Raw genomic sequence first — 15671 nt, 5'->3', positions numbered from 1 at the left:
TTTCAACACTGATTAGAAAACCCTTCAAATAAAAATACATTAAATTTGAAAATTATGGAAACATAAAAGGGTAAGAATGATTCATAGACTTCTTATCATTACATGCATGAATGAATTAGCATTTAAACTAAAAGGAAAACTTTACCTCAATACCAATAGCTTGCCTCTGGCTTGGAATCCTCACGGTCTGCAGTATCTTAAAATAGTAAGAAGTAGATGTCAGAAGCACTCCTTATTCATCAATGAATATTAGTGGCTTTGCAATATAATATTCACATATCCCACTGGACCCACAGATCTCACAACGTCCATTAAAAAGACAATCAATTAGTCCCTGGATGGACTTTCGTTAGCAGTTCTGTCAGGTTGCGATAGAACTTTTGACTGCCTGGGGTTCTAAAAATTGGTAGTTTCTAAGAACACACAAGACATTTTTCCAGCAAATTTCCTCTCAGATATTCTAGGAAATGAATCTTTAAAAAGGATTTATGGGATGAAATCTCACCAGTGTTCAAGATATTGGACTGTTAACTAATCCTACTGATGGCACAAAAAACCCAAAAAGTAAACTTCTTTTTCTCTTTCCTTTTTTTTTTCTTTTGAGACAGAGTCTCGCTCTGTCGGCCAGGCTGGAGTACAGTGGCATGATCTCAGCTCACTGCAACCGCCGTCTCCTGGGCTCAAGCAATTCTCCTGCCTCAGCTTCCCAAGTAGCTGGGACTACAGGCATGTGTCACCATACCCAGTTAATTTTTTTTTTTTTTTGTACTTTTAGTAGAGACAAGGTTTCACCATGTTGGCCAGGCTGGTCTCAAACTTCTGACCTCAGGTGATCCGCCCGCCTTGGCCTCCCAAAGTGCTGGGATTACAGGTGTGAGTCACTGCGCCCAGCCAATAAACTTCTTAAGAACGGGTTTGTTAAAGGAGGCTGAAGTTTTGACTTAAGATGTTCTGTCCAGACCTTGATATGGGCCTAAGTAGTTTATGGTATAATAAATAATGCTGCTGTCATGATACTTTACTTTCTTGCAAATCAAAAGTATACTAATTAGGTAGAATCCTTTAAAAACAATAGTGTTGCTCTAAGGATACAAATGTCTAAACCCAATCACATTTGATTTCAGGTGTAAAGAAGCACTAAGCCTGTAAGACACTAGTAAGTATTGGTACACTCAGGAATCAAAAGGTGAAGTATCAATAGTAAGCCAAAAGTTACTCAGCCTCTCAGCAAACCCCAACTCCGTTAATTATTATGTTAACAAAGTATCAATAACATCTTCAGGATACATATGTTAGAAAATAATTTAGAGTACTTCACTGCTTCAAAATGGTTGCTTCCGGCTGGGCATGGTGGCTCATGCCTGTAATCCCAGCACTTTGGGAGGCCAAGGCAGGCAGATCACCTGAGGTCGGGAGTTCAAGACCAGCCTAACCAACATGGAGAAACCCCGTGTCTACTAAAAATACAAAATTAGCCAGGTGTGGTGGTGCATGCCTGTAATCCCAGCTACTCGGGAGGCTGAGGCAGGAGAATCACTTGAACCCAGGAGGCGGAGGTTGCAGTGAGCCGAGATCACACCATTGCACTCCAGCCTGGGCAACAAGAGCAAAACTCCATCTTAAAAAAAAAAAATTTTGCTTCTATGAATAATGAGTTAGAATCTCAGACTCTCTTAAGTTGTATTACTTCCAAGACAGATATAATCCCACCTAACCATTTTCCTAGAGATACGTCTATAAAGCGCATCTGTATTTTCCTTTTTTATTTTATCACATATAAAATAATTATACCTGATAGAAAATTTTTAACGGAGCTTATCTTTAGAGAAAAGAATGTTAACAATTTTGAAGTTAAGGAGACTTCAAACATTATATCATCCATTTACTTCCCCATATCAGCATAGGTACATTCCCTCAGGGTACGGAAGTAAAAAAATCAAACTGTAACATTCCCTTTCTGCCCAAAGTTAAGATTATGGTCCTGGAAATAAACCTTCATAAACACCAATAAAAAGTATTCTAAATGCTGTTAAAATTTCTCTGCAGGCTAGGTGTGGTGGTTCACACCTGTAATCCCAGCACTTTGGGAGGCCAAGGAGGGCAGATCACTTGAAGCCAGGAGTTCAAGACCAGCCTGGACAACATGACAAAACGCCATCTCTACTAAAAATACAAAAATTAGCAGGGCATGGTAGCGCAAGCCTGTAATCCCAGCTACTTAGGAGGCTGAGGCACAAGAATCACTTGAATCCGGGAGGTGGAAGCTGCAGTGAGCTGAGATCACACAACTGCACTCACTCCATCCTTGCCAACAGAGCGAGACCCTGTCTTTAAAAAAAAAAAAAAAAAAAAAATTATGTGCAAACTTGAGTTACACCTGCCCTTTAATGGAAAAACAACCCCAGTGACCATGTAGCTATATAGAGATACTTCACTCTTCTGGTATAGGGCAGGAAAGAGCAGATAAGAAAAACAAACATTCCCCACATTTAATGAGTGCAGGTGACTTGTGAGGGCTTACATCAGCCTGGTTTAAAGACAGAGTGGAGGAATTCTGTCCATCTAGTAATATCTTATAGACATTGAAAAATAAGGTCTTCAGAGAGGTACAGTACATGAAGAACCAATCTCTGGTAATCTAGTGAAGTTATCAACCAATCTAAGAAAAAACCCAAGTCTATTAGTTTCTATTGCTATGCTCAGTCCCTAAACCGTAACTCTAGTGGGGATGTTCATGATGTACTATAAATTCCAATCGAATGCTCTTGCTTCTACGGTATTATCAAGCCCAACTTTCCACATTGGGATAATATAAATATGGGACTTCAGAGCCCTACCTGAGTGTATTCCAATGACTGCCAGAGGGAAGCAGCAATTTCAGGAGATTTTCCAAAAGCTGCGAGTGTCTTCAGTAGCTCAGCTTTTAGGACAGGGGGAATACTGCATTGGAGGAGTCCCAGAATCACCACAACAGGGGTCCACTGAGGGTGTTCACAGAGTGCCAAGCGAGCATTTTCACTCTAAGAATTGACACAAAAAGAACAAGACTTCCCATTTTTAAAAGTTAAGAAAATGACCAGCAATCATCTAAATTGCTATCATTTATACTGAGTCCTCATAGGTTTAATATATACTAAAACAAAAATAAGCCTATCATTTATGTTTGAAGTCTACCAACACATCAAATCAGGTCACTCATTCATTCAAAGTAAAAAACTGGAGGAGAAATAGACTTTGTAGAATTACTTTTGCAGTTCCAAGTATGAGAAATAATACAAAGATAAATGGTCTGCAAGGGTTGGATAAATCTTACCTAGGCATCTTAAATCCTTTCTGGAACAATATATTACACTGCAATATAAAGTATGAATGAAAAAAAATCTTGTCCTTTTCTCGAAAATATGGAGATATACAGTATCAAGTATCATAACTTTTTTTCATTTTTCGTTGATATGTAATAACTATATATATTTACAGGGTACAGTCATATTTTGATACATGTATACAATATGTAATGATCAAATCAAGGTAATTAGGATACCCATCATCTAACATTTCTCATTTCTTTGTGTTGGGAACATTCAAAATCTTCTCTTCTGGCTTTTGAACATATACAATGAATTACTGCTAGTTATATTCACCCTGTAGTGCCACAGAACACTAGAACTTTCTTCTTCTCTATGTGTTACTTTGTATGTTAACTAACCCTTCCCTATCCTCCCCTCCCATCTCCATTTTAATTCAGTGAGAAATAGTTAATAACTGACATTTTGATGCCTAATAATGTTAAGTACTATTAGAAAAGCCAAAAACTTAGAAGTTCCTATTCCTACGCTTCAGAGAGAATGTCAGACTATTCTAGTGAACAATAGACATAACTAAAAGATATTTCCGAGTTGGGAAATTACATACAGTCATGAAAATAATGTTTTTTACAAAGATCAATTTGGTAGTGGCAGGTAAAATGGTTTGGCATAAGGAGAGGAAAAATAATTCAGTAAATAACTTTCAATTACAATATTCTTTATGTATACACACATAAATGCACACATACACCTCTACACCTATGCTGGAAACCTAGAAGCATATGCATCCAACAACCAGTTCTAATTTGCCCTTATGACTATTTTCTTTCAGGCTCAGGCTATTATTTTTATACTAAGATTATGCCAATGAGCAGGGCTACCATAACTTACACCCTCTAGAGATCAAAAAACAAAAAACTTAAGGGCAGAATGCTATATATCTATCTACATAGGCTAAGTTTATTACTCTTAAATTAAAAGAAAATGTTTGAGGCTCTTAAAATGCTACTGTGCTAGAATAAAAATAAAATTATGCTGGGGATGAGTTACCTACCCAAGTAATGATGGTAGATGTGAGCTGCAAAAAAGCAATCAATCCATCTTGCTCCTTCTGGGTGATGCCACGGGAAGGAAGGTGACGGTACTGAACGCTATCTGCACTTGGAAGATCCTTCCGAAGGTGTTCATGGTAAAGCATCAAGGAGTGAAAGAAATGTTCCCAGGAAACAGGACTGCCACCTGCTCCCTGAATATTTTCAACTATAAAGAAAAACAGCACAGAATTTTCTTTAAAAAACATCTAAGCATTTGCTGGGAAATGGAGAGAAAATTAATTTAAAACAATAAACTTTTTTGAGACAGGTTCTCACTCTGTCACCCAGGCTGGAGTGCAGTGGGGCAATGTCGGCTCACTGCAACCTCTACTCCCCAGGTTCAAGCAATTCTATCTAAACCTCCCAAGTAGCTGAGCTTACAAGTGTGCACCACAACGCCCTGCTAATTTTTGTCTTTTTGGTAAAGACAGGGTTTCACCATGTTGGCCAGGCTGGTCTCGAACTCCCGACCTCAAGCGATCTGCCTGCCTTGGCCTCCCAAAGTGCTGGGATTACAGGCATGAGCCACTGCACCCAGCCTAAAACCATAAACTTTGTTTGCCTTTGTCTTAGCACAAAGGCAATCTTTGTCCTGGATTAAGTAGTGTGCTGAAAATGGGTTAGAATCCCTCTGTGAGCTAGAACTCTGGATTAATTTTTCCTCTGGATTAACTTTTACTCAAGAAAGGGGCTACTGCCCATGTAAATGAAAGGTAATTTACTTTGGATGTCAGTTACCTACTTCACATCCAGGAGAGTTCTCTGTGCTCTCATGTAACTAACTGTACAGGGCTGCTTTTTTCCACAGAATAATTCGCAAATGTTGAGCTTGAATTCCCAAAGAAAGAGGTAACTACAGTCTTAATATGTGAATTACACTACTCCATTGCCTACCAGGCATCAGAAGCAAAAGCATAGCACACAAGACTGGCAGGCTTGACAAAGTAGTCGTAACACTGGCTTTGGAGCCAAGCCAATTTCAGCTCCCATCACGGCTCCCCAGATAGCTGTGATGTTGGGTAAATTCCTTAACTTCTCTAAACCTCAGTTTCTTCACATATAAAGACAAAAATATCTACCTAACAAAGCAGATGCTTAATTTCTTTTCCCTAACCAAACCAGTCTGATAATCAAATAAGAAAATTGGGAGAGGGTCAAGAGACAAATTCTAAGTACTTAAATTAAGAAAAAAAAAAATACAAAGATAAATTAATCAAACTTATAAGGCAAGGGCATATGCTTTCTTTGTGGACCAGATGTGTTACAGAAAATTTTCATACATTAATCTGATTTGTCAAAATGAACTGTATTTTATAAAGGAGAATGGCGAAACTCTCCAATCTGTGAGACCATAATCACAGCATCACTATGCATAAAGCTGTATGCGTGCTTCTTTCACCCTATTGTTATGAAAATAATTTATACCTCTGGTAGAATCTAGTTCAAATACCAATGTTCTTAATAGGTACTGGGATACTGAACTTAAGAGTATAACAACAAACTTTAACAACATCTACATATTCCTTACCATGACTACTACCATTGACTTTGAGTAGGCTGAAACAGTAGTGGGCACACTGAGGCCCATTGGCCAATCCCTGGAGCATTTTCAAATAAGGAATATAAATAGTTGGAGGCAACAGGTCACCCATTTGCCTAACAAACTTTGACAAGACAACCTGAAAAAGAGAGAAACAAATGGTTTATATAATGTATAGCTTAACTTTAAGGCAACACGGACTAGCTAATAAAGACTACATATAAACTAAAAGTAGTGCTCTGACTTAACCCTCACAACAAATTTAACTGATATTCTATTTATGAAAAATTGTTTCAGCTTGCCGTTAGCAATTTAATGCAATTATAAAATAATATCTTTATGAAATAAAAGTACATTTAAAAAAAAGTGCCTCAATGTCACAAAATATAAGACCACTCAGATTTTTAAAATATAAGACACGTGACATTTACTCATCCAAAACCAACTGGCAATTCAAAGGTACACTTAAAATCTAGAGTTCCTATATCCCAGCCAAATTAGTATGAAGACCTAAGAACTTGAAATCATTTTTGATGGTAACTTAAGTATATTCTCTTCTGTGGTCCCACCAATGCCACATTCCCATACTCCTGTTCTTTAAGTCCACTTCCTAATTTTCCCTTTTTTCTTCCTTATACCTTAAACCTATTATCAACAACTAACAATATTATTCAAACTCACTAGTTGGAACTGAGAACTGAAAATACTACTGATGTCTGGAAATCACTGTTAAATCAGCTAGGTTAAACAATGGTTTGGCCAGGTGCACTGGCTCCTGCCTGTAATCCCAGCACTTTGGGAGGCCGAGGTGGGCAGATCACGAGGTCAAGAAATCAAGACTATCCTGGCCATCATGGTGAAACCCCGTCTCTACTTAAAATACAAAAATTAGCTGGGCGTGGTGGCATGCACCTGTAGTCCCAGGTACTTGGGAGGCTGAAGCAGGAGAATCACTTGAACCCGAAGGCAGAGGTTGCAGTGAGTCAAGATCGCTCCACTGCACTCCAGCCTGGGCGACAAAGTGGGACTCCGTCTCAAAATAAATAAATAAATAAATAATAATAATAATATAGTAGATGAAGCAAACATCATAAGATGGTAACTTAAGATGTGAAATTAAAATATGTGGCATTGCTTATAATAATCCCCTCTTCCACGTTTCAAATTTTTCGTAACAGCAAGCTTTCTTAAAAACTTCAAAAATTTTTTAATAAATCCTTCTCCAAAACATTCTTTTTCTTTTGAGACAGGATCTTACTTTGTCATCCAGGCTGGAATGTAGTAGCACAATCACAGCTCACTGCAGCCCAAATGATCCTCCCACCTCAGCCTCCAGTGCAGATGGGGCCATAGGCATGCACCACAATGCCTGGCTAATTTTTAGAATATTTTTTATAGAGACAGGGTATCGCCATGTTGCTCAGACTAGTCTAAAACTCCTGAGCACAAGCAATCTGCCTACCTTGGCCTCCCAAAGTGCAAGGATTACAGATGTGAAGCACCAGGCCCAGCTCAAAACGTATTTTTTAAATGGGAAAAACAGTGAAACAATACAGTTTAAAAAGTGGCATCTGGGCCAGGCGCGGTGGCTCATGCCTGTAATCCCAGCACTTTGGGAGGCCGAGGCGGGTGGATCACCTAAGGTAGGGAGTTCGAGACCAGCCTGACCAACATAGAGAAACCCCATCTCTACTAAAAATACAAAATTAGCCTGGCATGGTGGCGCATGCCTATAATCCCAGCTACTTGGGAGGCTGAAGCAGGAGAATCGCTTGAATCCAGGAGGCAGAGGAGGTTGCGGTGAGCCAAGATTGTGTCATTGCACTCCAGCCTGGACAATAAGAGCGAAACTTCATCTCAAAACAAACAAACAAAAAAAGGCATCTGATCTGTAGTCCAGAAAAAATAAAAAATATATGGCATAAAAACTTCTAGAACAGAAATCCCCCAAAATGAACACTTACATGGCAATCTCCCTCCAATACTTTTTTTTTTTAAAGAGACAGGGTCTCACTCTGTTGCCTAGGCTGGAGCGCAGTAGTATAACCATATCTCACTGTAACCTCAAACCCCAGGGCTCTTGCCTCAACCTGAGCAGCTAGGACTACAGGCTCATGACACCACACTGAGCTAGTGTTTTTTGTAGAGATGGGGTGTCGTTATGTTGCCCAGGCAGGTCTCAAATTTTGGCTTCAAGCGATCCTCCCACCTCAGCTTCCCAAAGCACTGGGATTGCAGGTGTGAGCTATTGCATAGCAATTCATTTTATTTGCCTCCACACATCATACTAAAGTTAATACAGAATGAACTTTAGCCTATATTATCTACAGACTCATAGGCATTTGGCCATCAATTAAAATGTTTAAGACTTCTCCTTTAATACTTATACCTCTCCTATCCCCCCAAACTTGAAAAGATTGTCATGCCTATGGAGAACTAAAATACTAATAAAATTCAAGTGGAGCACAGTGGCTCATGCCTGTAATCCCATTGCTTTGGGAGGGCTGACTGAAGCCAGGAGATCTACACCAGCCTGGTCATCATAGCAAGACCCTGTCTTTTAAAAATAAATAAATAATAAAGAGACTGGATGCCTTTCTGCCTCTAATAATTCAACATATATCTAGTATCCAATAAAGGACTGACTACTTAAACTTCAAAATCAACAGAACTTAAATTTTAAGAGTTTCAAATTTTCTTTTATAAAAGAGAAAAGTAGGCTGGGCACAGTAGCTCATGCCTGTAAATCCAGCACTTTGGGAGGCCGAGGCAGATGGATCACTTGAGCTCAGGAGTTACAAACCAGCCTGGGTATCATGGCGAAACCCCATCTCTACAAAAGATACAAAAATTAGCCGGGTGTGGTGGTGGATGCCTGTAGTCCCAACTACTCTGGGGGCTGAGGCAGGAGGATCACTTCCACCTGGGAGGTCAAAGCTAAAGTGAGCTGAGATTGCATCACTGCACTCCAGCCTAGGTGACAGAGTCCTCTGACACTGTGTCTCAAAATAAATAAATAAATACATACATAAAATTTTAAAAAGTGTAAATCCCTAAAGGTTACACTAGTGATCATTTGTGTTAACAGCAATAAAATCAGGATGTAACATCTTTCATGTTTTCAAGACTCTCTATCACAGTACCAGAGTATAAAAGAGGAAAACCTAAAGTCTTACCTGGCGTTGAGGGGGCCGCTGATGAGCCACCCCTAGATAAGAACCCATGATAGTCGGAGTCTGAAGAGGCTCTGTGGGACACCAATATTCTAGAGCAAGCTCCAGATGAAAAGGGTTCTTTTTATATAGCTCGCCAATCTGCAAAGAGTAAGCAAAGACTGTAGGGAAATGTCTACGACTCAAAAATTACTTTCAATAAAAAAGGACATTTAAAGTATTAGACCTGAAATTTTCCAAAGTTAGGGGAAAAAATAATGAAAGGAGGGAAAGAGGACAAGCTTTCTAATAGAATGGCTTACCAATAGCATTAAGTGTTCCAGGTCCCTTCTAAGTGAAATGGGGGGTTCATTACCCATCTGCATACTCATGTGAATCATTCGAGCATCTTCATCTGCCCGATTCCTCAGCTGTTTCACCTATTAAATTTATTAGATATAGTTTTAATATGTAAATGTATCGTACATGCTAATAACAATGAAATCAGGCAACTGTCTTAAAGTGATCACATACAAGAAATATATTGTTTAAATATCTATTCCATTTTAGGTGACATGAAGAAACATGCCAGGAATCTTATTTGCAATATTACTATCCATAATTTATAATATCTTAAAACTTCAATGCATTTTCCACTACAGAAAAGTTGAACTTAACTGTAGTGTTTCTCGATGGGGACATTACTGACATATGGGCACAACATTTCTTCACTGGGTTGGATTATCCTGAATATTCCAGGACATTTAGCAACCCTGGAACTACCTACCAACTATCAATAACAACACCAGAGTCATCATAACAAGCAAAACTGGCTCCACTCATTTCCCAAACACACTCTGAAGAACATTATACCTCAGTTGAGAGTCACTGCTTCACAACATTTATGTGAACTAAATGCCAACAAAAATAAGAAACAAATTCTGTTAAAAAAAAAAAACAAAACAAAAACATAGCTAGACAAATCCACAATTATTGTTGGAAATACCAACACTCCTCTGTCAATATTCAATAGAACAAGTACACAGAAAATCAGTAAGGATATGGAAAACTTGAAAAACAGCAAACCAACTTGACTTAATTGACACTTATACAACATTCCACCGAACAGCAGCAAAATATGTGTTCCTTTCAGGTGTACATGGAATATTTACCAAGATAGGCCATATTCTGAGCCATAAAACAAACCTAAACAAATTTAATACAACTGAAATTCTACAAGGTATGTTCTCTGAGCACAATGGAATTAAACTAGAAATCTGTGACAGAGATCTGAAAAAGTCTCCGAAAAATTTGGAAATTAAACAACACACTTCTAAATAACCCGTCAATCAAAGGAGTCTCAAGGAAAATTAGAAAACATATTAAACTGAACAAAAAAAGAAACTGCAACATATCAAAATTTGTGTGGCATAGCTAAAGCAGTGATTGGAGGTAAATGTACAGCATTATTAAATGTTTATGTTAGAAAAAATAAAGATTTAAATCAATAACCTAAACTTCTATCTTAAAAAACAAAATTAAAGGAGCAAATTAAACCCAAGGCAAAGGGAAGAAAATAATAAACATAAGAGCAAAAATCAATAAAGGTGAAGCAAAATATAAGAAAATCAATAAAGCCAAAAGCTAATTCACTGGGAAGATCAATAAGATCAATAAACTTCCAGCAGGGTTAATTAAGAACCAGGGGAGAAGACACAAATTACCAATTTTAGGAATTAAAAAGAAAAATCACTATAGATCCTATAAAAATAAAAAGAATACAAGAATCTTAAGGGCAAATTTATGATAATCAATTTATACTTTTCAGGAGATATGGTATCAAAACTGCACAATATATTACAAGTATAGACCTTTTAGGGTGCTTTTAAAAAATATACATTTGAAGTAGGTGGTTTTATAATATAAACACAAAAAAGATGTTTTTCTCCCTCATTTACTTCCCACCAACATTTGATGGCTTCTTTGGCACAAAACAGCACAGAGACCATATACTATAAGGAACTGTTTGAAATGGCTCTAAGAATTGCTTTTCAGATGACAGTTACAGCTCAAGCCATCTACTCAAAAGTAGCCTTATTATTTTATCTGTATCCATGCTGAAGCCCTTTTATACACCGCAATTCAGAATCTAAACAATTGGGCCAGGTGTGGTGGCTCACACCTGTAATCTCAGCATTTTGGGAGGCCGAGCTGGGCAGATCACCTGAGGTTGAGAGGTCAAGACCAGCCTGGCCAATACAGTAAAACCCCATTTCTAATAAAAATACAAAAAAGTAGCCAGGCGTGGTGGCGGGTACCTGCAAACCCAGCTATTTGGGAGACTGTGGCAGGAGAATCGCTTACCCAGGAGGCGGAGATTGCAGTGAACCAAGATCACACCACTGCATGCAATAGAGCAAGACTCCGTCTCAAAAAAAAAAAAAAAATCTAAACAATTATCTATAAAATGCAAATTTTCCACTGTGCCTCTTCCAAATCATGTATAAAAATATTAAATAAAGCAATCTTGGCACTAATCCTTAGGGTAGAATGGGGTTAGTAATTTTCTACCCACAGAAGCATTCTCATTTACTAATTACTTCCTCATTTATAAACCATTCAGTGTCAAATTATTTCTTTCTACTGACTTATCCCCAGTTAAGAGGACGTATTTCCACAGAACAGCAGCAAAATATGTCTTCCTTTCAGGTGTACATAGAACATTTACCAAGATAGGCCATATTCCGAGCCATAAAACAAACCTCAACAAATTTAGTACAACCGAAATTCTACAAGGTATGTTCTCATACCTTGTAGAGACTCATGACTTACTTCATGAGTCACAAACTGATTCACAAGATGTAATACAACTACTAGCAAATTTTAGTCTGTATTAAAAATTTTTATTAGTTTCCAAAACATAAAGCTAATCAGTTTCAAATTATTTTATAAAATTCTTCTATTATTTACTTATCCTACATTATTACACTTACCTTCATTGGCATAAGTGCAAGGAAATCTGTGATGAGATTATGGACTCTGCGAATATAAAATTCTTCCTGATAAAAGTATTCTGATACCACTACAGATTCCGTGAGGAACAGGAAAACGTTGTCAGCAATTGCGAGTTCTGCCATTGCTTCATCTGCCTCTGTGAATTCTGCCAGAGCTAGAAATAGATTTTAAAACACAGTACATGGAGGAAAAGTCATTAACCCAGATTGTAATTATATCTCATAATACTCTGCTGATGGTTCAGACATCTTCCCAGCCTTCTAGCATGTGCTATGCACAAAATGAAACTATATATAACTGTAATTGACTCATAAACCCTAAAGAACTCATAAACCCCAAATAACAATATACTCTGAATGTATATTAGAAAAATACATACTGTTTGAAATAATAACATAACTAATGAAAATTACTTTAGAGATGTGTGATGCAACACTGATGTAGTCAGGGAGCTATTATCCAAACATTCACATATTAAAATGATGTTAAGGCTTTAATCCCAATGAAACCTCATGGGTCATCTGAAAAGTCTTCAATCCAAGACCAAAACCTGAACATGAATAGGTAAGTAAGTATACTAATTTGGTAACCAAGTAGCTGAAATTTAAAAACTAAATTTTAACTTGAATATAAACTTGTCTAACTAATTTTTTTATATTTTATTTGGCAAATATCCAATACATATCTAAAAATAAGTATAATAAACTCCACATACCCATCATTTGTTTCAATACTAACAATTTATGGACAATCTTACCTCATCTATATCTTCCCCCTCTCCACCCACACATATCTCATTAAAGCAAATTCCAGAAAATTTAACATTTTACCAGTAAGTATTTGCAGTGTACAACTCAAAAATATACCTAAGAAACAAGGCTGGGCGGGGTGGCTCACGCCTGTAATCCCAGCACTTTGGGAGGCTGAGGTGGGCGGATCACCTGAGGTCGGGAGTTCAAGACCAGCCTGACGAACATGGAGAAACCTCATCTCTACTAAAAATACAAAAAATTAGCCAGGCGTGGTGGCACATGCCTGTAATCCCAGCTACTCAGAGGCTGAGGCAGGAGAATCACTTGAACCCAGGAGGCGGAGGCTGCGGTAAGCCGATATCACACCATCATTGCACTCCAGCCTGGGCAACAAGAGCAAAACTCCACCTCAAAAAAAAAAAGAAAGAAAGAAAGAAAGAAAGCAAAAGTAAAAATTCACTACATACATACACCACCATTATCATACCTTTATTTTATTTTATTTTTTGAGACAGCGTCTCGCTCTGTCACGCAGGCTGGAGTGCAGTGGTACAATCTCAGCTCACTGCAACCTCTCCCTCCCAGTTCAAGCAATTCTCAGGTCTCAGCCACCCAAGTAGCTGGGATTACAGGCATGCACCAACATGCCTGGCTAATTTTTGTATTTTTAGTAGAGACAGGGTTTCACCATGTTGGCCAGGCTGGTCTTGAACTCCTGACCTCAAGTGATCCTCCCAAAGTGCTGTGATTACAGGCGTGAGCCACTGCGCCTGGCCATTATATCTTTAAAACTAATTCCTCAGCTGGGTGCAGTGGCTTGTTCTAGAGTGACTTACTCTGAGTTACATTCAACTTTCTATTAAGAGTATGTCATAGGTTACGGTGTATCCTTCCATCAAGAAACATATTGCTGATTACTGCTTTTAAATTTTAAATATAGGCCGGGCGCGGTGGCTCAAGCCTGTAATCCCAGCACTTTGGGAGGCCGAGACGGGCGGATCACAAGGTCAGGAGATCGAGACCAGCCTGGCTAAATACGGTGAAACCCCGTCTCTACTAAAAAATACAAAAAACTAGCCGGGTGAGGTGGCGGGCGCCTGTAGTCCCAGCTACTCGGGAGGCTGAGGCAGGAGAATGGCATAGACCCAGGAGGCGGAGCTTGCAGTGAGCTGAGATGCGGCCACTGCACTCCAGCCTGGGCGACAGAGCGAGACTCCGTCTCAAAAAAAATAAAATAAAATAAAATAAAATAAAATTGCTAGGTAATTGTGTGGCAATCTGGCTTTGAAAAATACTACACAGCTTATTCTGTTTGACTGTCATACAGACCAAATACATAGTCTGCTACCGAAAGTACATTTTCATTGCCTTGAAAAGGGCCAGAACAGATAAAAGCCAAGACAGTCTCAAACGGAGGAAAACATATGATTTGTAGTTATTTATTTATTTATTATTATTATTTTTTAGAAGGAGTCTCGCTCTGTCGCGGAGGCTGGAGTGCAGTGGTGTGATCTCGACTCACTGCAACCTCCGCCTCCCAGGTTCAAATGATTCTCTGCCTCAGCCTCCCGAGTAGCTGGGACTACAGGCACGCGCCACCACACCTGGCTAATTTTTTGTATTTTTAGTAGAGACAGGGTTTCACTGTGTTAGCCAGGATGGTCTCAATCTCTTGACCTTGTGATCTGCCTGCCTCGGCCTCCCAAAGTGCTGGGATTACAGGCGTGAGCCACCGGGGGCGCCTGGCCTGTTTTTTTAATGTTTTGTTTTGTATTTTGAAATAAAGTCTGCATATCAGCCAGGTGTGGTGGCTCATGCCTGTACCCAACACTTTGGGAAGACAAGACAGGAGGATTGCTTGAGCCCAGGAGTCCAAGACCACCCTGGGCAACACAGTGAGACCTCATCTCTACAAAAAAATCAAAGAATTAGCTGTGGTCCCACCTACTTGGGAGGCTGTAGTGGAAGGATCACATGAGGCCTGGCGGTTGAGGCCAGTGAGCCATGGTCACACCACTGCACTCCAGCCTGGGCAGCAGGGTAAGACTATCTCAAACAACAAACAAAAACCTGCATATCTACCCATATTATACAAAATCCGTAAGAGTAAAATATTTTCTTAATTCTTTAGTATGACTAATAATAACGATTACTAAAATTACTAATTATTAAATATTTTTAATAACAATAAATTCTTTCAAACCTTTACTTGAATTCAAAAACACCGGAATTAAAAGAGAATCAACTCAAAGATTACGTCCTTTATTTTTTTTGAAACAGTCTTACTCTGCTGCCTAGGCTGGAGTGCAATGGTGCAATCTTGGCTCACTGCAACCTCTGCCTACCAGTTTCAGCGATCCTCCCGCCTCAGCCTCCTGAGAAGGTAGGATTACAAGCATGTGCCACCATACCCAGCTAATTTTTATAACTTTGGCACAGACGAGGTTTCGTCCTGTTGGCCAGGCTGGTCTTGAACTCCTGACCTCAAGTGATGAGACTACCTCAGCCTCCCAAAGCACTGAGATTACAGGTATGAGCCACTACACCCGGCCAAAAATTACTTCTCGAAGACCATTTAGGTAATAAGGCACCATTAATGAATTAATATAAATTGAGTTTCAATGCCTAAAAACATTATGCTAAAATTCTGTAAAGCTCAGTGAAATTACAAAGATGCTTGGTTTTTGTTTTTAGGTTTTTCTGAAACAGAGTTTCACTCTGTTGCCCAGGCTAACGTGCAGTGGCACGATCTCAGCTCACCGAAACCTCCGCCCCCTGGGTTTAAGCAATTCTCCTGCCTCAATCTCCCAGGT

The 15671-nt window shown here is 38.9% G+C and overlaps 1 protein-coding gene across 3 annotated transcripts in view; it reads right to left on the bottom strand.

The window, feature by feature from the left end:
• The window catches only part of NUP205 (nucleoporin 205), a 92247-nt gene that overhangs the window by 53275 nt on the left and 23301 nt on the right, over positions 1-15671 (bottom strand). For all 3 annotated transcript variants that reach the window (XM_005550859.5, XM_065542603.2, XM_005550860.5), the window contains exons 8-14: positions 12085-12260; positions 9415-9531; positions 9116-9253; positions 5928-6078; positions 4360-4565; positions 2838-3020; positions 146-196 (exon numbers count right to left, since the gene is read on the bottom strand). In XM_005550859.5, coding sequence (XP_005550916.3) covers positions 146-196; positions 2838-3020; positions 4360-4565; positions 5928-6078; positions 9116-9253; positions 9415-9531; positions 12085-12260 — 1022 coding nt within the window. The remainder of the gene's footprint in view (positions 1-145; positions 197-2837; positions 3021-4359; positions 4566-5927; positions 6079-9115; positions 9254-9414; positions 9532-12084; positions 12261-15671) is intronic.

Source organism: Macaca fascicularis, chromosome 3 (assembly GCF_037993035.2).
Source record: "Macaca fascicularis isolate 582-1 chromosome 3, T2T-MFA8v1.1".
Taxonomy (NCBI): Eukaryota; Metazoa; Chordata; class Mammalia; order Primates; family Cercopithecidae; genus Macaca; species Macaca fascicularis.
This window is presented reverse-complemented; position numbering and strand designations above follow the sequence as displayed.